Source organism: Melanotaenia boesemani, chromosome 15 (genome assembly GCF_017639745.1).
Source record: "Melanotaenia boesemani isolate fMelBoe1 chromosome 15, fMelBoe1.pri, whole genome shotgun sequence".
Lineage (NCBI taxonomy): Eukaryota > Metazoa > Chordata > Actinopteri > Atheriniformes > Melanotaeniidae > Melanotaenia > Melanotaenia boesemani.
In genome coordinates, this window is record NC_055696.1 from 33,949,675 (window position 1) to 33,972,358 (window position 22,684).

General features: G+C 36.7%; 1 protein-coding gene across 3 annotated transcripts in view; it reads left to right on the plus strand.

Annotated features, from left to right (window-relative positions):
• Positions 1-3,333: 3,333 nt before the first annotated feature.
• LOC121654659 overlaps positions 3,334-22,684 on the plus strand; it is a 56,240-nt gene continuing 36,889 nt past the window's right edge. For 2 of the 3 annotated variants that reach the window (XM_042008884.1, XM_042008886.1), the window contains exons 1-3: positions 3,334-3,695; positions 14,735-14,810; positions 14,877-15,102. In XM_042008884.1, coding sequence (XP_041864818.1) covers positions 14,745-14,810; positions 14,877-15,102 — 292 coding nt within the window. In that variant the 5' untranslated portion in view covers positions 3,334-3,695; positions 14,735-14,744. The remainder of the gene's footprint in view (positions 3,696-14,734; positions 14,811-14,876; positions 15,103-22,684) is intronic. The other variant, XM_042008885.1, reaches the window with a different exon arrangement.

Genomic DNA, 22,684 nt, shown 5'->3' on the forward strand with positions numbered 1-22,684 from the left:
TAGATTGGGCCTTCCTGGCCGATGTGACTGAAAAAATGAATCAACTGAACCAGCAGTTGCAAGGTAGAGAAAAAATGTATGTGACATGATCAGTGCTGTAAAGGCATTCAGCTCAAAACTCTCGTATTACATCCAGCAAATCAAAAACAAAAGATTTCAACATTTTCCGTCAGTTGCGAAGATGCTGGACAGCAAAACAGGAGCAGAAAAAGTGTTGAAGGTACAAAGATACTGTGATCTGTTGTCCAAGCTGGGACAGGAGTTTTCAGACAGATTCTCTGACTTTGAGAAACTGGAGCCCTGTGTGACGTTTATTGCCAACCCCTTTCTGGATGTGGATATCAGTGAGCTGTCAGGACAGATGTCTGAACTTTTCAGTGTTGTGGAGATGGAGATGGAGGCCTTAAACCTCCAAAATAATATCCAGCTAAAATCCCAGCAGCACTCACAGAATTTCTGGAGTTTGGTAGAGCCAGATAATTACAAAAATCTTCACAAGGCTGCTCTGAAAACCTGTGCTTTGTTTGGGTCGACATATCTGTGTGAATCTGCCTTTTCTGACATGAACGTCATAAAATCAAAGTACAGAAACAGACTGGCAGATGAGCATTGAAATGACTCCATCAGGGTGAATCTCACTGGATACACTCCTGCATACAGATCTGTTAAATCCATGCAGTCTTCTCACTGATGGAAACTGTTCAACATATAGAAGTCATGAGATGATGGTGGATTTATATGCACAAAGTTGTATTGTTTGTTGTTACGTTTTAACATAATGTGAATTTAGAAAAGATTCATTCATACAGAAATAAGCTATTGACTTTATTTTTTTATAATAAGAGTACAGCATGCTTGTGCTAGTAGTGATTTTTCTTTTTTTTGGGGAGGGGGGGGGTGTTATACATTAGTGTTCCTTTTCACAACAACTGAAGTATTGAAATACAACGTATGCAACATGCACATGGTTGTGAATTTAACTTAATATGCAAAATTAGGAAATTCAGTTGTGTATGGAAATTAGCAATGTGAATAAATGTTACTTACCATAAGCAGCTCTGCAGCACTTTCATTGGGTTAAAGTAGCTCACAAAAGATAAAAGGTTGGAGACCCCTGATGTACACTATACCAGCCACTTGGTTATGACGCTCCTTGTAAGGCAAGGCAAGGCAAATTTATTTGTTTAGCACATTTCATGCACAAGACAATTCAAAGTGCTTTACATAAAACATAAAAACATTACAGCAAGGTGCAGGAAAAGAAAAAAAATAATAATAATAAAGAAAGAAAAACAAAGATTAAAAAAGATAAAATTGATTACGTAAAAACAACAGGAAAAAGCTCAGATAACGAAATAAAGTTAAGATTTCAGCGTAAAAGAACCAAATGTAGATCTGGATTTCTAAATAAAAACTAGTGAAATGCAGCAGAGAACAGGTGGGTCTTCAACCTTGATTTAAATAAACTGAGTGTTTCAGCTGATCTGAGGCTTTCTGGAAGTTTGTTCCAGACATGTGGAGCATAGAAGCTGAATGCAACTTCTCCATGTCTGGTTTTGACTCTGGGAACTGATAAGAAACTGGATCCAGATGACCTGAGGGTTCTGGTAGGTTCATACTGGATCAAGAGGTCTCTGATGTATTTTGTCCTGTAAGCTTTCCCTGCCAGCATCTTACACCCTGCAGCTATGTGCTGGATTGTCTCAGGGGCCTCTTTGCACAGTCTACACCTGGGGTCTTGTCTTGTTTGGTAGATCTCGGCCTCTGGTGCTCAAGGCCTGCTCCTGTGCAGCTATGATCAGTGCCTCTGTGCTGTCTTTCATTCCAGCCCTTTCTAGCCATTGGTAGGATTTCTGGATATCAGCCACTTCAGTTATCTGTCGGTGGTACATCCCATGGAGGGGCTTTTCCTCCCATGATGGTTCCTCCATCACCACATGATCTGTTTTCCACTGCCTGAGACATTCACCGAGCACTTCGTCCGTTGAGGCCATCTTCCTGATGTATTCAAGGCCTCCTTTCTTGCACTTAGTGTACAGTCTCAGGGTGCTGGATTTGGGGTGGAACCCTCCATGCGTGGTCAGGAGTTTTCGTGTTTTCACATCTGTGGTCTGAATATATATATGTATATATATATATATATATATATATATATATGCATATATGTGTGTGTGTGTGTGTGTGTGTGTGTGTGTGTATATATATATATATATATATATATATATATATATGGATGTTGTCTGGTGATGGCTTGGATGGAAAGGTTGTTGCCTTCTATTTGTTGTGTTTTTGTCTTCTCTTTCTGCTTTCTCTTTTGTTGTCTTCCTTCTTTTTCTGGTCCAGCAAGATTACATAGGTTCCATGATTCAAAGTAAATAAATAACAGTAAATAAATAAATTCATCAGAATATCAAGAGGAGCTTTATATCCATAAACCTCCCCTTGGCAGAGCAAACTTGTTCAGCAAAACACAGCAACCAGACTATCATTTGGCTTGCTAAGATGCTGGACAGGACGGGCTAAAATTAAATAAATAAATAAAAATAAAGGCCTCAAAAAAGGCCAAAAGCCAGTCCGACAAGGCACACAGGTCTAGAGAAATTATTATTATTATTGTGAAATTCCGTGTCTTGTCTTTTTTGCATTTGAGTTGTTTCCTGTTTTATTTTGAAATTTCTGTTAGTACTTTTATTAAACTATTTGTAAACCTCTTTTTTACGCTTTGTTACTCCTGATTGTTGTATTTTATGATTAATTCTCCACAAAATGCGACACAATGATCACAATTAAACACTATCGCGTATGCTGGTTGGTTGGTCGACCAAATCATATTCCAAGGATTATTGAAAAGCTGGCAGGCCTGCAGGAACAGGTCCCTGAACTCATCACATTTTAACCGTGAACTTTATTAAACATGGCCATAAACAATAAAAAGTCAGACCGTCTTTACAATTTTATGTCAAAGCCAAAAACATGCAGATCGATCAGAGAAAGTTATTTTGATTTGTAACAAACAAACAACAATTAACTTTATTTAAACCAAAACTTAAATAAATAAACCACATAAAACATGTATAAATACACAAATACTTAAAAAACATGTAGCTTCTAAAACAGAAAGTCAGCTGAGCCCCACAGAGCTCCACCTCAGACGGCCACCAGGTGTCGCTGTAGACCTGCAGACTCCGCCCACAACCAGCAGAACTGAAATTGAAAGTGGAGTTAGCAGCCGGTCTGCTTGTCAGCGCTGCAACAGTTATTTATAGATCCCACAGAGTTCACCGGGGTAGTCTCCAGAGCCGGGACTGTAGGTCTGACCCCGGATTGCAGTGTCTGAGTCGGTCCAGGCTGGATTTATTCCCAACATGTTACCACTCCACGAGGCTGCACCATGACTCAGTAGGGCGGTCTGCTTCTGGTGGTCATGCAGGAGAAGCTCAGCTGTTTCTTGGAAAGCACGTGGGACCACAGGAAGCCCCCCGCCCTTCAGCTTATTAATCAGGACTGAGGCGGAGGAAGTCCCAGTTAAGAATTTCCTGCTTCCCCTGGGGCTCGTCTAGCTGCAGGACCTGCTAGTATTCATTTTTGATTCCTCTTCGTCCTGTTCGGGCTCGTGGGGACGGATCTTTTCCCAGCTGCCAGAGGGGAGACACCTGCGCACGTTCCTAACCCTAACCCACACCTGTCAGCTGTCAGTAAGTTCAAGTTAAACTTTATCATCAGTAACTCTAACAATGAAACTAACAGCAGTACTGGCGCGTTTTTATAAGCTACCAGCTGAAAGCCAGCAGGTAGAACAAGCTTCATCCCTCCATCAGCTGTCAGCGCACGTCCACCAGAGGAGGATGGATACACGGTTATTTACTGCTTGATTTACTGTATATACACGGTTATTTACTGCGTTATTTACTGTATATACACGGTTATTTACTGCGTTATTTACTGTATATACACGGTTATTTACTGCGTTATTTACTGTATATACACGGTTATTTACTGCGTTATTTACTGTATATACACGGTTATTTACTGCGTTATTTACTGTATATACACGGTTATTTACTGCGTTATTTACTGTTGCTGTATCTTGATCAGGAGATGTGGAAAAATTGGCTTTCAGGCAAAAACGTCTCTGGACGCTGACTTGAATAATAAAAAGAAGTTTATTACAAAAGTTCAGACATCAAAACAGATTTCTGCAGCAAAATCTGGAGGTCCCAAAGCCAGAACGAAGACCTGAAGACATTATGTGTCGTTCTGTCTTATATAGGGTTTAAACAAAGAAAATTCCTCAGTCCTGTGTCCTCCAATCATAGAGTTTGCCGATAGGATGCTCATTTGCATGGAATGCATGTTCTTGTGTCAATCCACTCTGTGGGACAGAGAACCTTTTATGGCAAAACTTGAGTGTGTACCATACAAACGCTATGCTTAGATACCTCACTGTATATACACGGTTATTTACTGCGTTATTTACTGCATATACACGGTTATTTACTGCGTTATTTACTGTATATACACGGTTATTTATTGCGTTATTTACTGCATATACACGGTTATTTACTGCGTTATTTACTGCATATACACGGTTATTTACTGCGTTATTTACTGCATATACACGGTTATTTACTGCGTTATTTACTGCATATAGACGGTTATTTACTGCGTTATTTACTGTATATACACGGTTATTTACAGCGTTATTTACTGTATATACATGGTTATTTACTGCGTTACTTACTGCATATACACGGTTATTTACTGCATTATTTACTGTATATACACGGTTATTTATTGCGTTATTTACTGCATATACACGGTTATTTACTGCGTTATTTACTGCATATACACGGTTATTTACTGCGTTATTTACTGTATATACACGGTTATTTACTGCGTTATTTACTGCATATACACGGTTATTTACTGCGTTATTTACTGCATATACACGGTTATTTACTGCGTTATTTACTGCATATAGACGGTTATTTACTGCGTTATTTACTGTATATACACGGTTATTTACAGCGTTATTTACTGTATATACATGGTTATTTACTGCGTTATTTACTGCATATAGACGGTTATTTACTGCGTTATTTACTGCATATACACGGTTATTTACTGCGTTATTTACTGTATATACACGGTTATTTATTGCGTTATTTACTGCATATACACGGTTATTTACTGCATATACACGGTTATTTACTGCGTTATTTACTGCATATACACGGTTATTTACTGCGTTATTTACTGCATATAGACGGTTATTTACTGCGTTATTTACTGTATATACACGGTTATTTACAGCGTTATTTACTGTATATACATGGTTATTTACTGCGTTACTTACTGCATATACACGGTTATTTACTGCATTATTTACTGTATATACACGGTTATTTACTGCGTTATTTACTGTATATACACGGTTATTTACTGCGTTATTTACTGCATATACACGGTTATTTACTGCGTTATTTACTGCATATACACGGTTATTTACTGCGTTATTTACTGCATATACACGGTTATTTACTGCGTTATTTACTGCATATACACGGTTATTTACTGCGTTATTTACTGCATATACACGGTTATTTACTCCGTTATTTACTGCAAATACACGGTTATTTACTGCGTTATTTACTGCATATACACGGTTATTTACTGCGTTATTTACTGCATATACAAGGTTATTTACTGCGTTATTTACTGCATATACACGGTTATTTACTGCGTTATTTACTGTATATACACGGTTATTTACAGCGTTATTTACTGTATATACATGGTTATTTACTGCGTTACTTACTGCATATACACGGTTATTTACTGCGTTATTTACTACACGGTTATTTATTGTGTTATTTACTGTATATAGACGGTTATATACTGCGTTATGTACTGCATATACACGGTTATTTACTGCGTTATTTACTGTATATACACGGTTATTTACTGCATTATTTACTACATATATATACAGTTATTTACAGCGTTATTTACTGTATACACACGGTTATTTACTGCGTTATTTACTGTATATACACGGTTATTTACTGCGTTATTTACTGTATATACACGGTTATTTACTGCGTTATTTACTTCATATACACGGTTATTTACTGCGTTATTTACTGTATATACACGGTTATTTACTGCGTCATTTACTGTATATGCACGGTTATTTACTGCGTGATTTCCTGCATATACATGGTTATTTACTGCGTGATTTGCTGCATATACACGGTTATTCACTGCGTTATTTACTGTATATACACGGTTATTTACTGTATATACACGCTTATTTACTGCGTGATTTACTGCATATATACGGTTATTTACTGCGTGATTTTCTGCATATACATGGTTATTTACTGCGTTATTTACTGTATATACACGGTTATTTACTGTATATACACGCTTATTTACTGCGTGATTTACTGCATATACACGCTTATTTACTGCGTCATTTACTGCATATACACGGTTATTTACTGCGTTATTTACTGTATATACACGGTTATTTACTGCATATACACGGTTATTTACAGCGTTATTTACTGTATATACATGGTTATTTACTGCGTTACTTACTGCACATACACGGTTATTTACTGCGTTATTTACTGTATATACACGGTTATTTACAGGGTTATTTACTATATATACACGGTTATTTACTGCGTTAATTACTATATATATGTATACACTTATTTACAGCGTTATTTACTGTATATACACGGTTATTTACTGCGTTATTTACCCTATATACACTGTTATTTACTGCGTTATTTACTGCATATACATGGTTATTTACTGCGTTATTTACTGCATATACACGGTAGTTTACAGAGTTATTTACTACACGGTTATTTATTGCGTTATTTACTGTATATAGACGGTTATATACTGCGTTATTTACTGCATATACACGGTTATTTACTGCGTTATTTACTGTAAATACACGGTTATTTACTGCATTATTTACTACATATATATACAGTTATTTACTGCGTGATTTACTGTATATACACGGTTATTTACTGCGTGATTTGCTGCATATACACGGTTATTTACTGCGTTATTTACTGTATATACATGGTTATTTACTGCGTTATTTACTGCATATACACGGTTATTTACAGCGTTATTTACTGTATATACATGGTTATTTACTGCGTTACTTACTGCATATACACGGTTATTTACTGCGTTATTTACTGTATATACACGGTTATTTACAGCGTTATTTACTATATATACACGGTTATTTACTGCGTTATTTACCATATATATATACAGTTATTTACAGCGTTATTTACTGTATATACACGGTTATTTACTGCGTTATTTACTGTATATACACTGTTATTTACTGGGTTAATTACTGCATATACATGGTTATTTACTGCGTTATTTACTGCATATACACGGTAGTTTACTGCGTTATTTACTACACGGTTATTTATTGCGTTATTTACTGTGTATAGACGGTTATATACTGCGTTATTTACTGCATATACACGGTTATTTACTGCGTTATTTACTGTATATACACGGTTATTTACTGCATTATTTACTACATATATATACAGTTATTTACAGCGGTATTTACTGTATACACACGGTTATTTACTGCGTTATTTACTCTATATACACGGTTATTTACTGCGTTATTTACTGTATATAGACGGTTATATACTGCGTTATTTACTGCATATACACGGTTATTTACTGCGTTATTTACTGTAAATACATGGTTATTTACTGCATTATTTACTACATATATATACAGTTATTTACTGCGTGATTTACTGTATATACACGGTTATTTACTGCGTGATTTGCTGCATATACACGGTTATTTACTGCGTTATTTACTGTATATACATGGTTATTTACTGCGTTATTTACTGCATATACACGGTTATTTACAGCGTTATTTACTGTATATACATGGTTATTTACTGCGTTACTTACTGCATATACACGGTTATTTACTGCGTTATTTACTGTATATACACGGTTATTTACAGCGTTATTTACTATATATACACGGTTATTTACTGCGTTATTTACCATATATATATACAGTTATTTACAGCGTTATTTACTGTATATACACGGTTATTTACTGCGTTATTTACTGTATATACACTGTTATTTACTGGGTTAATTACTGCATATACATGGTTATTTACTGCGTTATTTACTGCATATACACGGTAGTTTACTGCGTTATTTACTACACGGTTATTTATTGCGTTATTTACTGTGTATAGACGGTTATATACTGCGTTATTTACTGCATATACACGGTTATTTACTGCGTTATTTACTGTATATACACGGTTATTTACTGCATTATTTACTACATATATATACAGTTATTTACAGCGGTATTTACTGTATACACACGGTTATTTACTGCGTTATTTACTGTATATACACGGTTATTTACTGCGTTATTTACTGTATATACACGGTTATTTACTGCGTTATTTACTTCATATACACGGTTATTTACTGCGTTATTTACTGTATATACACGGTTATTTACTGCGATATTTACTGTATATACACGGTTATTTACTGCTTGATTTTCTGCATATACATGGTTATTTACTGCGTGATTTACTGCATATACACGGTTATTTACTGCGTTATTTACTGTATATACACGGTTATTTACTGTATATACACGCTTATTTACTGCGTGATTTACTGCATATACACGGTTATTTACTGCGTGATTTCCTGCATATACATGGTTATTTACTGCGTGATTTACTGCATATACACGGTTATTTACTGCATTAATTACTGTATATACACGGTTATTTACTGCATATACACGGTTATTTACAGCGTTATTTACTGCATATACACGGTTATTTACTGCGTTATTTACTGTATATACATGGTTATTTACAGCGTTATTTACTATATATACACGGTTATTTACTGCGTTATTTACTATATATATAGATACAGTTATTTACAGCGTTATTTACTGCATATACACGGTTATTTACTGCGTTATTTACTGTATATACACTGTTATTTACTTCGTTATTTACTGCATATACATGGTTATTTACTGCGTTATTTACTGCATATACACGGTTATTTACTGCGTTATTTACTGTATGTACACGGTTGTTTACTGCGTTATTTACTACACGGTTATTTCCTGCGTTATTTTCTGTATATACATGGTTATTTACTGCGCTATTTACTGCATATACACGGTTATTTACTGCGTTATTTACTGCATATACACGGTAGTTTATTGCGTTATTTACTGTATATACATGGTTATTTACTGTGTTACTTACTGCATATACACGGTTATTTACTGCGTTATTTACTGTATATACACGGTTATTTACTGCGTTATTTACTGTATATACACGGTTATTTACTGCGTTATTTTATTGCATATACACGGTTATTTACTGCGTTATTTACTGCATATACACGGTTATTTACTGCGTTATTTACTGCATATACACGGTTATTTACTGCGTTATTTACTGCATATACACGGTTATTTACTGCGTTATTTACTGCATATACACGGTTATTTACTGCGTTATTTACTTCATATACACGGTTATTTACTGCGTTATTTACTGTATATACACGGTTATTTACTGCGTTATTTACTGTATATACACGGTTATTTACTGTATATACACGCTTATTTACTGCGTGATTTACTGCATATACACGGTTATTTACTGCGTGATTTTCTGCATATACATGGTTATTTACTGCGTGATTTACTGCATATACACGGTTATTTACTGCGTTATTTACTGTATATACACGGTTATTTACTGCATATACACGGTTATTTACTGCGTTATTTACTGTATATACGCGGTTATTTACTGCATTATTTACTACATATATATACAGTTATTTACAGCGTTATTTACTGTATACACACGGTTATTTACTGCGTTATTTACTGTATATACACGGTTATTTACTGCGTTATTTACTGTATATACACGGTTATTTACTGCATTATTTACTTCATATACACGGTTATTTACTGCGTTATTTACTGTATATACACGGTTATTTACTGCGTTATTTACTGTATATACACGGTTATTTACTGCTTGATTTTCTGCATATACATGGTTATTTACTGCGTGATTTACTGCATATACACGGTTATTTACTGCGTTATTTACTGTATATACACGGTTATTTACTGTATATACACGCTTATTTACTGCGTTATTTACTTCATATACACGGTTATTTACTGCGTTATTTACTGTATATACACGGTTATTTACTGCGTTATTTACTGTATATACACGGTTATTTACTGCGTGATTTACTGCATATACACGGTTATTTACTGCGTGATTTGCTGCATATACATGGTTATTTACTGCGTGATTTACTGCATATACACGGTTATTTACTGCGTTATTTACTGCATATACACGGTTATTTACAGCGTTATTTGCTGTATATACATGGTTATTTACTGCGTTACTTACTGCATATACACGGTTATTTACTGCGTTATTTACTGTATATACACGGTTATTTACAGCGTTATTTACTATATATACATGGTTATTTACTGCGCTATTTACTGCATATACACGGTTATTTACTGCGTTATTTACTGCATATACACGGTAGTTTACTGCGTTATTTACTACACGGTTATTTATTGCGTTATTTACTGTATATAGACGGTTATATACTGCGTTATTTACTGCATATACACGGTTATTTACTGCGTTATTTACTGTATATACACGGTTATTTACTGCATTATTTACTACATATATATACAGTTATTTACTGCGTGATTTACTGTATATACACGGTTATTTACTGCGTGATTTACTGCATATACACGGTTATTTACTGCGTTATTTACTGTATATACATGGTTATTTACTGCATTATTTACTGCATATACACGGTTATTTACTGCGTTATTTACTGTATATACACGGTTATTTACTGCATTATTTACTTCATATACACGGTTATTTACTGCGTTATTTACTGTATATACACGGTTATTTACTGCGTTATTTACTGTATATACACGGTTATTTACTGCTTGATTTTCTGCATATACATGGTTATTTACTGCGTGATTTACTGCATATACACGGTTATTTACTGCGTTATTTACTATATATATATATATACAGTTATTTACAGCGTTATTTACTGTATATACACGGTTATTTACTGCGTTATTTACTGTTTATACACTGTTATTTACTGCGTTATTTACTGCATATACATGGTTATTTACTGCGTTATTTACTGCATATACACGGTTATTTACTGCGTTATTTACTGTATGTACACGGTTGTTCACTGCGTTTTTTACTACACGGTTATTTCCTGCGTTATTTACTGTATATACATGGTTATTTACTGCGCTATTTACTGCATATACATGGTTATTTACTGCGTTATTTACTGCATATATACGGTAGTTTACTGCGTTATTTACTACACGGTTATTTATTGCGTTATTTACTGTATATAGACGGTTATATACTGCGTTATTTACTGCATATACACGGTTATTTACTGCGTTATTTACTGTATATACACGGTTATTTACTGCATTATTTACTACATATATATACAGTTATTTACAGCGTTATTTACTGTATACACACGGTTATTTACTGCGTTATTTACTGTATATACACGGTTATTTACTGCGTTATTTACTGTATATACACGGTTATTTACTGCGTTATTTACTTCATATACACGGTTATTTACTGCGTTATTTACTGTATATACACGGTTATTTACAGCGTTATTTACTGTATATACATGGTTATTTACTGTGTTACTTACTGCATATACACTGTTATTTCCTGCTTTATTTACTGTATATACACGGTTATTTACAACGTTATTTACTATATATACACGGTTATTTACTGCGTTATTTACTGCATATACACGGTTATTTACTGCGTGATTTCCTGCATATACATGGTTATTTACTGCGTGATTTACTGCATATACACGGTTATTTACTGCGTTAATTACTGTATATACACGGTTATTTACTGCATATACACGGTTATTTACAACGTTATTTACTGTATATACATGGTTATTTACTGCGTTACTTACTGCATATACACGGTTATTTACTGCGTTATTTACTGTATATACATGGTTATTTACAGCGTTATTTACTATATATACACGGTTATTTACTGCGTTATTTACTATATATATATATACAGTTATTTACAGCGTTATTTACTGTATATACACGGTTATTTACTGCGTTATTTACTGTATATACACTGTTATTTACTGCGTTATTTACTGCATATACATGGTTATTTACTGCGTTATTTACTGCATATACACGGTTATTTACTGCGTTATTTACTGTATGTACACGGTTGTTTACTGCGTTATTTACTACACGGTTATTTCCTGCGTTATTTACTGTATATACATGGTTATTTACTGCGCTATTTACTGCATATACACGGTTATTTACTGCATATACACGGTAGTTTACTGCGTTATTTACTACACGGTTATTTATTGCGTTATTTACTGTATATAGACGGTTATATACTGCATTATTTACTGCATATACACGGTTATTTACTGCGTTATTTACTGTATATACACCGTTATTTACTGCATTATTTACTACATATATATACAGTTATTTACTGCGTGATTTACTGTATATACACGGTTATTTACTGCGTGATTTACTGCATATACACGGTTATTTACTGCGTTATTTACTGTATATACATGGTTATTTACTGCGTTATTTACTGCATATACACGGTTATTTACAGCGTTATTTACTGTATATACATGGTTATTTACTGTGTTACTTACTGCATATACACGGTTATTTCCTGCTTTATTTACTGTATATACACGGTTATTTACAGCGTTATTTACTATATATACACGGTTATTTACTGCGTTATTTACTATATATATATATATACAGTTATTTACAGCGTTATTTACTGTATATACACGGTTATTTACTGCGTTATTTACTGTATATACACTGTTATTTACTGCGTTATTTACTGCATATACATGGTTATTTACTGCGTTATTTACTGCATATACACGGTTATTTACTGCGTTATTTACTGTATGTACATGGTTGTTTACTGCGTTATTTACTACACGGTTATTTCCTGCGTTATTTACTGTATATACATGGTTATTTACTGCGCTATTTACTGCATATACATGGTTATTTACTGCATTATTTACTGCATATACACGGTCGTTTACTGCGTTATTTACTACACGGTTATTTATTCCGTTATTTACTGTATATAGACGGTTATTTACTGCGTTATTTACTGTATATACACAGTTATTTACAGCGTTATTTACTGTATTTACATGGTTATTTACTGCGTTACTTACTGCATATACACGGTTATTTACTGCGTTATTTACTGTATACACACGGTTATTTACAGCGTTATTTACTATATATACACGGTTATTTACTGCGTTATTTACTATATATATATATATACAGTTATTTACAGCGTTATTTACTGTATATACACGGTTATTTACTGCGTTATTTACTGTTTATACACTGTTATTTACTGCGTTATTTACTGCATATACATGGTTATTTACTGCGTTATTTACTGCATATACACGGTTATTTACTGCGTTATTTACTGTATGTACACGGTTGTTCACTGCGTTTTTTACTACACGGTTATTTCCTGCGTTATTTACTGTATATACATGGTTATTTACTGCGCTATTTACTGCATATACATGGTTATTTACTGCGTTATTTACTGCATATATACGGTAGTTTACTGCGTTATTTACTACACGGTTATTTATTGCGTTATTTACTGTATATAGACGGTTATATACTGCGTTATTTACTGCATATACACTGTTATTTACTGCGTTATTTACTGTATATACACGGTTATTTACTGCATTATTTACTACATATATATACAGTTATTTACAGCGTTATTTACTGTATACACACGGTTATTTACTGCGTTATTTACTGTATATACACGGTTATTTACTGCGTTATTTACTGTATATACACGGTTATTTACTGCGTTATTTACTTCATATACACGGTTATTTACTGCGTTATTTACTGTATATACACGGTTATTTACAGCGTTATTTACTGTATATACACGGTTATTTACAGCGTTATTTACTCTATATATACAGTTATTTACAGCGTTATTTACTGTATATACACGGTTATTTACTGCGTTATTTATTGCATATACACTGTTATTTACTGCGTTATTTATTGCATATACACGGGTATTTACTGCATTATTTACTATATATACACGGTTATTTACAGCATTATTTACTGTATATACACGGTTATATCTACTGCTTTCAGATTGATTATTTTTAACACTTTAGTGTATTCCTCATGGGGGGCTATGCCTGCTTTGACTGTGTTGTCAAAGACATAGCCCTGTATGTGTGTGTGTGTGTGTGTGTTTGATTGTGCGTGCTTTGATGTGTTCAGCAATAAACTTGGATGATTGTCTTTTTAAAAGGCTAAAACAGTTGTTTTTGTGCTGCTGTTATGCATGAAAAGTGCTTTATAAATAAAGTTTGATTTGGTTTGAGCAGTGTGGGACGTGACCAGTAGAGCTGATGAGAGGTGTTACTTTTCCTCCAGGTCCTGGATCATGGGGAACGGTGGCTCCATAACTAACAGGACTCCTTATAACTGGAAATTGGACAGAGGGAAATGTGTAAGTTTTACTGGGAAAAGTTTGTCTTCTGTATCTGATCAGTTACTCATTTTTCTTCTTCTCCAGTTAGGTGACGATGTTTGTACTCTATATGGAAACAGCTGCAGAGAGTATTCAGAAGAAATCTTTGTCAAATATAAAATGCTACTTGCTTATGAGGACCACTCGGAGTGGGACCTCAGATCTTGGGGTGATGGAGATTCATTCATCCTGAGAGAGAGCAGGAACCGCCAACACTTTGAACTGGTGAATAATTCCTCTGGACGGGTGGTCGACCGCTGCCCCCACTATGGTAAGTCTCCTTACAGGGTGATACTGATCTTGGCTTCATTCTCCAGCAGCTGAAATGCTCTGCCAAAAACCCTTGCAGTAGTTTTTGATAATAATTTAGGTTTTGATTTGCAAGCTAAGCCTGTTGTCAAAAATGGCTTTTTAAATCTGAGATTTCTCAACAAGATCAAGCTGTTTCTCTCTTTTAATGATTTTGAGAGGGTCATGCATGCTTTTAATTTGTTTCCGCTTAGATCATTGCATCTCTTTTTAATGGTATAAACCAGTCTTACTCAAACCACCTCCAGTTGGTCCAAATTTTGCCTGCTGGTCTTTTAACAGACATGTAAATTTTTGCACAACTTGCCCTTGTCACTGTTGTCATCCCCTTCTAGCTCCGTTGAGCTGGAAGGGGTAGGGCTGAAAGTCAACCCCTACGAATTGGGACATCCCTTCAACAATCACATATGTCATCAGTAGTCACTAAAGAACATTTTACACTGGAACTGGAAGAAATTTTAAATAAAACAAAAACAATAGAACGGACTCTCAGTCTCATTAACAATGAATGAAAACCAAACACAATCAAAAACAATAAGTATGATAGATAATAAAGTCTCTGCTCTGTAAACAAAATTGGCTTTCAAAAAATAAATTAAAAAATATTAAACATGGGCTCAGACAAGGAAAACCGGGAAAACTGCCAGTTGTATTAAAAAAAACTAGGAAAGAAAATACTGTGCATCGTTGCTGTTTGTGAAGCTGAAATATCTCCCTCAGTGTCTGATCTGTGAGCAGTGATGAACCGCAACGCTGCGTCTTTTTGACATATACGTCGAGACACCGGCCCAAAAGTAACGCGGCCACTGAGAAGCCCACTGGATCCTCTCTATTAGTCGGCATTGCTATTGATGTGTATTCCAGCGTGAGAAATGGGAGCGTGAGTCACTCAAATGCGTGGGTCTCATGCCTGATGCGTGACAGTTGGCAGCCCGGTAAAACAAACATGGGTTACCGGCTTGTACAGGTTAGAGCTTCACCGCAGTCTCCTGCTGCAACACGCTGCTGCCACATATGACACAAGAGAGATCACTCCGCAAGAAACCAGAGCGTTCAGTCGAGATGCTCCATAGTGAAACCTGTAGTCATACACAGTCTGTGTAAGATAGGAAACAGATAGAAAAAAAAGAAAACTATCGCAGCCTGCAAACTTGTCACACACATATTTTCCTTAACGTGCAATTAATTGACTTATTGCTTGTCGTGACAGGCCTATGTAGGACGTAATGTAGAACTTTTGTGTGCAATTAAAATTCTTTGTGTGTGCAGGCATACCTTTTTTTTTCTGTGTTTTTTTTTTTGTGTGAGTGTGTGTTGCCCTGCACCTCAAGAAAGCATGATGTGCTGGAAACGCTTTCTCATATAGGACGGGAAATTTTTCATACCCCTCTGTGTGAAGTGTGCCCCTGAAAAATCTTTGTTTGAAGGGGTATATAGGCCTACCGCTTACCCCTACCCCTCTGTCCTAAAAGAAATTGGGACACTCCTACCGCTACAAGTGAACGCGCAAAACGGAGGGGTAGGGCTAAGTGGTAGGGCCAAGGGGTGAAATGGGATTCAGCCAAAATCTATCTATGCATGGAATATGCAAGTGCACACTGGAAAGCCTGGAGAAGCATCTGAGAAGAATCAGGGGATGCATGTGGTGCTGGAGATGAGTGAAGGGCTGCAAGGTCATAACATCATATGTCACAACTTGTTTATATTCTAACGCCTTGGAGATCAACTTAAAAAGAGAAAGCTGACTGTTGGGAACAGCCAGAAGAAATAAGCCGACTTCCCAATGAAATTCTGAAGATGCCGGGAAGACCTCTGTGTTCCCCCATATTCATTTTCACCGAGAAAGCAACAGTTGTTTCATACTGCCCAAAGAGAAACAAGAATTTTCTTGAAATGAGCACAATGCACACAGATGCATGTCTAAGCTCAAGACAGGAGTTGACAATCTGGACAAAATCATTGCAACATACAGTTGCCAGCGCAAGATTGCTTGTTTGCCCTCAGTGATTTTCTACAACATTGTGGATGTGTCCTATTGACTGAAATCAGCCGGCACACTGTACCAACGTTGCTCTTTCCTGGGAGAACTCAGCAAAGCACTCGTCACTCCCAAGATCCAGAGGCGAGCCAGGAAAGCTCGATTCCCAGCAGCTGCAGCTGACATTGAAAAGGTCAAGTTCAGGCCACCTAACCAACAGAAATGAAAATAGAAAAGAAACGGAAAAGATTCCAGGTCTGTCCCTCCCAAGAGGACAGTAAAACAAGTACCATTTGTGTGAAATGCAAGAATTACACCTGCAGAAAGCTCACACTTACACTCTGTCCATCATGTGGAGAGCATTGAAAATGTTGCGATTTTTTTTCTTCATAATACAAGGCTTAAAACACTGATGTGGTTTGATGGCTGAGCTGATCAATGGCAGGTCAGAGATAACTAGATGCTCACACAATGCTTGCTCTACATCTTACCATAGTTAATCTAGAGCAGACTTGGGCATTTTATGGCCCGCAGGCCACATCCGGCCCTTAGTGCATCCCTGTCCGGCCCGCGTGAGGCCAATCATAAATTACAACATGGATAGATTATAAAAATATCTTTGTTATATGTGCAATACAACTGTGCTGCTTTTATCTTGAAAAACATTACGTTACTTCAGTATTGACGTATGCGTGTGATGCGAGCTTTGAGTGATGGTGAACTAGAACAAGTGATGCTAGTGTAACGCGGGTGCCAAAACCGCTCTCACTGTGTTCTCTTGCACTGCCTTTTTGCTCTTTGATCCTCACGTGCCTTGCATGCCTTTGGTCACATGACTGCGATCGACCAATTAGCTAGCTTTATAAAGCGCTACCCGGAAGCTACCGGTAACATGCGAGGGGAGAGCCAGACAAATGTTTGCTACGAGGTATGTTTTGCTTCACTTTACTATTAACTCATCATGTCATGTTCTGAAAATTATTGCATGAACTGATAACTTGTAGGAGCTGACTATCAGTCCGAAACCGCCGCCAATGACCTGCGCATTTAAATGAAATAAGCGGAATCGGTGAGTCCATGCTTCCTATTTTGTTTGGTTGGTTAGCTTAGCATTAGCCGCCCCATAGGATAACATGGGTCCGGTTAGCATTGCTATCTATGACAAACAGTGTACAGTGTGGTTGTCTAAATGACATGTATTTTATGTGACATGCCTGTTCATATTGTCCAATGGTTTCAAGTGAATGGTTATATTGCATGGCGTCTTTTAGCCTTTATACTGTTCGTCCTGTAATGTATTTAGGTGCACTTTAACTGCAAAGCCTTATTGAGACTGAAACACATAATCATGGGCTGCTACTACTATTGCACTTTAGGTGACTGAAAGTTATTTAATTAATCCAATTACAAGTAACACGATTGTTTTATTAATCGGTTGAAATATTTTGGATATATTGTATAATATTTGATCTTACATGTAAAACTATTTACCTACTATAATACAACTTGTATTATTGGGTTGATGAATTGTGTACACATAGATTTATTTGAAATGCATTGGTCCTGTTGTTTATACAGGCCAGATTTAGATGGCGAGCTAACCCCAACGAACCTGAATCAACTCAGCTGCTGAAGATTCCTACCAGGAACCCCCTCCATCCCTCTGCTCAGTTCGGGCTGGTAGGAGGCTCCTGTAGCCGACATGAACTCTTGCACTCGCTCACACACTTATTCTGCGACCCATTGCTCCAGCTACTTACACTCATTCCCGCACATGGACTTCCTTCTGAACTTGTATATCGGGGTCGTATGAACTGTTAATGCTCACTTTGCGTTGACTGTGAGTGTGAGCTCTCATTGATCTGTGCGCTCCGGATCAATGTTTGAATTGAATATTGGATTTAAATATTAAATCATTGTGAATAGTCATTTGAACTAGGTAAATTGAAATATTTAAACCTTGTAACACATTGTGGTTTTTTTCTGTTTAGAATGGCCATTTTCTCTTTAAATGTTAAATGTATGTTTTTTGTCGTTGTCTTTAATTCTGTTCAATACATGGTACCATCAAAAAGCAACCCGTTCAGTCTCTGCCTCCTTTCTCCCTGAGCTGTATCTTACTCTTCTGAGCACTAGTCCTTTTATTATTATATTGCATATCGTACCTGAGTCCCTTATTTTATTCACTTCTCAGTGATTTCAATTACAATTTTGAGCAACGTATATGCTACACTAGCCAGGTTACCCTCAAGATATCAGCTCACGGTAAGAAAAGAAAAGTTGATAACGAATGTCGCGTTTTTAACAAGACGTGGACCGACAAGTACTTCTTCACAGAAATTAAAGGTAAAGCTGTGTGCTTGATTTGTGGTCCACAGGTTGCTGTGTTAAAAGATTACAATCTGAATCACCACTACACGACCAAACATGAGGAGAAATACAAAAATCTGTCTGAAAAAGAGCGCAAGGGTGTCTGATGCATTGCTAGCTAAACTGCAAACCCAACAAGGACTTTTTACCAAACTTCACACCACCAGAGCTGCAGCTGTTAGGACAAGTTATGTCATTTCTTACTAAATCGCCAGAAAAAATGAGGTATTTTCTGACGGAGAGTTTATTACGGAGTGCTTATTGGACTCTGTTGCACTGATATGCCCAGAGAAAAAGAACGCGTTTGAGAACGTCTCGCTTTTCGACGCACTGTGACGAGGCGGGTTGAGGACGTCGCTGGAAACTTGGAGCTCCAGCTGAAGAACAGAACTGCAGAATTTTGTTTTTCTCTGGCTTTGGATGACAGCTGCGATGTGCGTGATACTGACTAGTTTCTGGTCTTCTTACGTGGAATAACCGCAGACTTTCAAGTCACAGAGGAGCTGGCAGCCGTCAAAGGGACAGTCTCTGGTAATGACTTATTCACAGGTAAATGCATGTTGGACAAGTTAGGACTGAAATGGGACAATCTGGCAGGTGTGACAACAGATGGTTGTCCACATCTGACTGGGAAAAATGTTGGTCTTTCAAAGAGAATGCAGGATAAAGTGACTGAAATTGACATTTTTGCATTGTGTTACACATCAGGAAGTGTTGTGTAAGACGGTGTTTAAGATAAACCACGTTGTTGATGCTGTAACTAAAACAGTTAACTTCATCAGAACGAGAGCATTAAATCACAATTTGTTTCATCTTTGGAATAAAATGAGATGGAACATGCTGACATAAGCTACCACTGCCCTGTCAGGTGGCTCAGCCAAGGCAAGGTACTGAAAAGTGTCTGGGACCTGAGAGAACAGATTCAGGATTTCTGTGTGAAGAAAGGACACCCCAGAGCTTTCAGATGAAGACTGGGTGGCAGACTTCGGATTCGCTGTGGATGTGACTGCACTAATGAACAAACTAAATGTTAAACTGCAGTGCAAGGGCCTTTTTATGCATGAGATGTACAGAGCAGTGAAGGCTTTCATGAGGAAGTTGCAGCTTCTCTCAGACCAAGTGAACGACAACCTAATGACCCACTTGCCAACACTAAAGGAGGTCACACGATCAGCAAGAATTAAGTTCAGCTTGTCATTGGTGGGGCCCTCGGACACAATTCTGGTTTCTCATGTGGACCCTTGTAAAAATTAATTACCCACCCTTGATCAAGAACGCTAAATTTAAGCCATTTGGAGATATACTGCAGCTTGTTAGCTAAGAAAAAGTGATTAAAGTTGGGTAGGTTCAATCCACCTCTGTCGTTAGTCTGTTAAGGTTTTACGTGATGGCTTATTTTTCCATAGAAATTTAGATATATGTGAGTCCAGTGACTTAAACCAGCTGGAGGATGGTTTAGTGGGTATCATTGAAAAAGGTAGTTGACTTTAGATAGAACCATCATTTTAACTGTGGCAACCCTCCCCATGAGTGATATGGGTAAGCGCCTCCACCGTGAGAGATCATCCTCTATTGCTTTAAGTAGCTGGACATAGTTTAGCTTTGTCAGTTCTGATAACCTGGGGGAAATGTTTATGCCTAGATATCTAATGTTTCCAGACTGTATTGTAGTGTGTAGAGCAGAGATCAGTACGTAGACCACAGATCGGTATGTAGACCACAGATCGGTATGTAGACCACAGATCGGTATGTAGACCACAGATCGGTATGTAGACCACGGATCGGTACGTAGACCACGGATTGGTACGTAGACCACGGATTGGTATGTAGACCACACATCGGTACGTAGACCACACATCGGTATGTAGACCACAGATCAGTACGTAGACCACAGATCGGTACGTAGACCACAGATTGGTATGTAGACCACGGATTGGTATGTAGACCACACATCGGTACGTAGACCACACATCGGTATGTAGACCACACATCGGTATGTAGACCACAGATCGGTACGTAGACCACAGATCGGTACGTAGACCACAGATCGGTACGTAGACCACAGATTGGTATGTAGACCACACATCAGTACGTAGACCACAGATTGGTATGTAGACCACACATCGGTATGTAGACCACAGATCAGTACGTAGACCACAGATCGGTATGTAGACCACAGATCGGTATGTAGACCACAGATCGGTACGTAGACCACAGATCGGTACGTAGACCACAGATCGGTACGTAGACCACAGATCGGTACGTAGACCACAAATCGGTACGTAGACCACAGATTGCTGTGTAGAGCAGGTACGTAGAGAAGAGATCGGTACATAGAGCACAGATCGGTACGTAGAGCACAGATCGATAACAATGTCGATCATCGAACTGCAGCCTAGAGTGTCTTGGTGCTAATTGCACATGTGGACACTCTTATGTCTGAACAAGGTGTTTGTTATGGACAATCCATGACCAGCACAGAAGTCCAACAACAAAACACCACTCAAATTTAGATCAGGGGGGTCGTTTCTCTCAATCACACCCCTCCAGATCTCGCTGTCATCGCACACGTGGGGAATGAATAAATATAAATAAATAAATAAAAAACACACAAAACTTAGTGGTCCAAAACATTTCTAAATGTACAAAAATAAATTGAATAAAAGATTCTTTACTCTGTACAAGTTTTTGCAACAGTTTGTGTCTTTTAGTTTTTGAGATACGCTCCTTTTTTGGAGCAGAGTACGTAGGCAATCTGATTGATTTCACCTGCAATACAAAGCAACTAAAGTGTATACATGGACATTTTTTCCACCCTGTTGTCATTTGATGAAGCATTTAATTGCATTATATGTTTAGAATATGTACAGAAACAAAGGTTATGGGGCATTGAAAGTAAAAAAAGTTTGATGTTTTTTTTCATGAAACTGAGTTGGGGTTCGTGTTGCTATATGAACAGACAAAAACAATTAACCAAAACACCTTTAAATGCAGAAAAATAGTTATTACATTATTTGAACTATATATCCATTTATTTATTTGTTTTCTGTGCAGGATGCAGCTTTATTGTGTAAGCACTGTATGTACAGTAAGTTCTCAGCAGCTCCATCACCTCCTCCGAGTATTTCCTCTGTGCCATCGATTCCAGATGTGCAGAAAAATCAGGAAACTCAGACCTATCTAACCTACAATAATG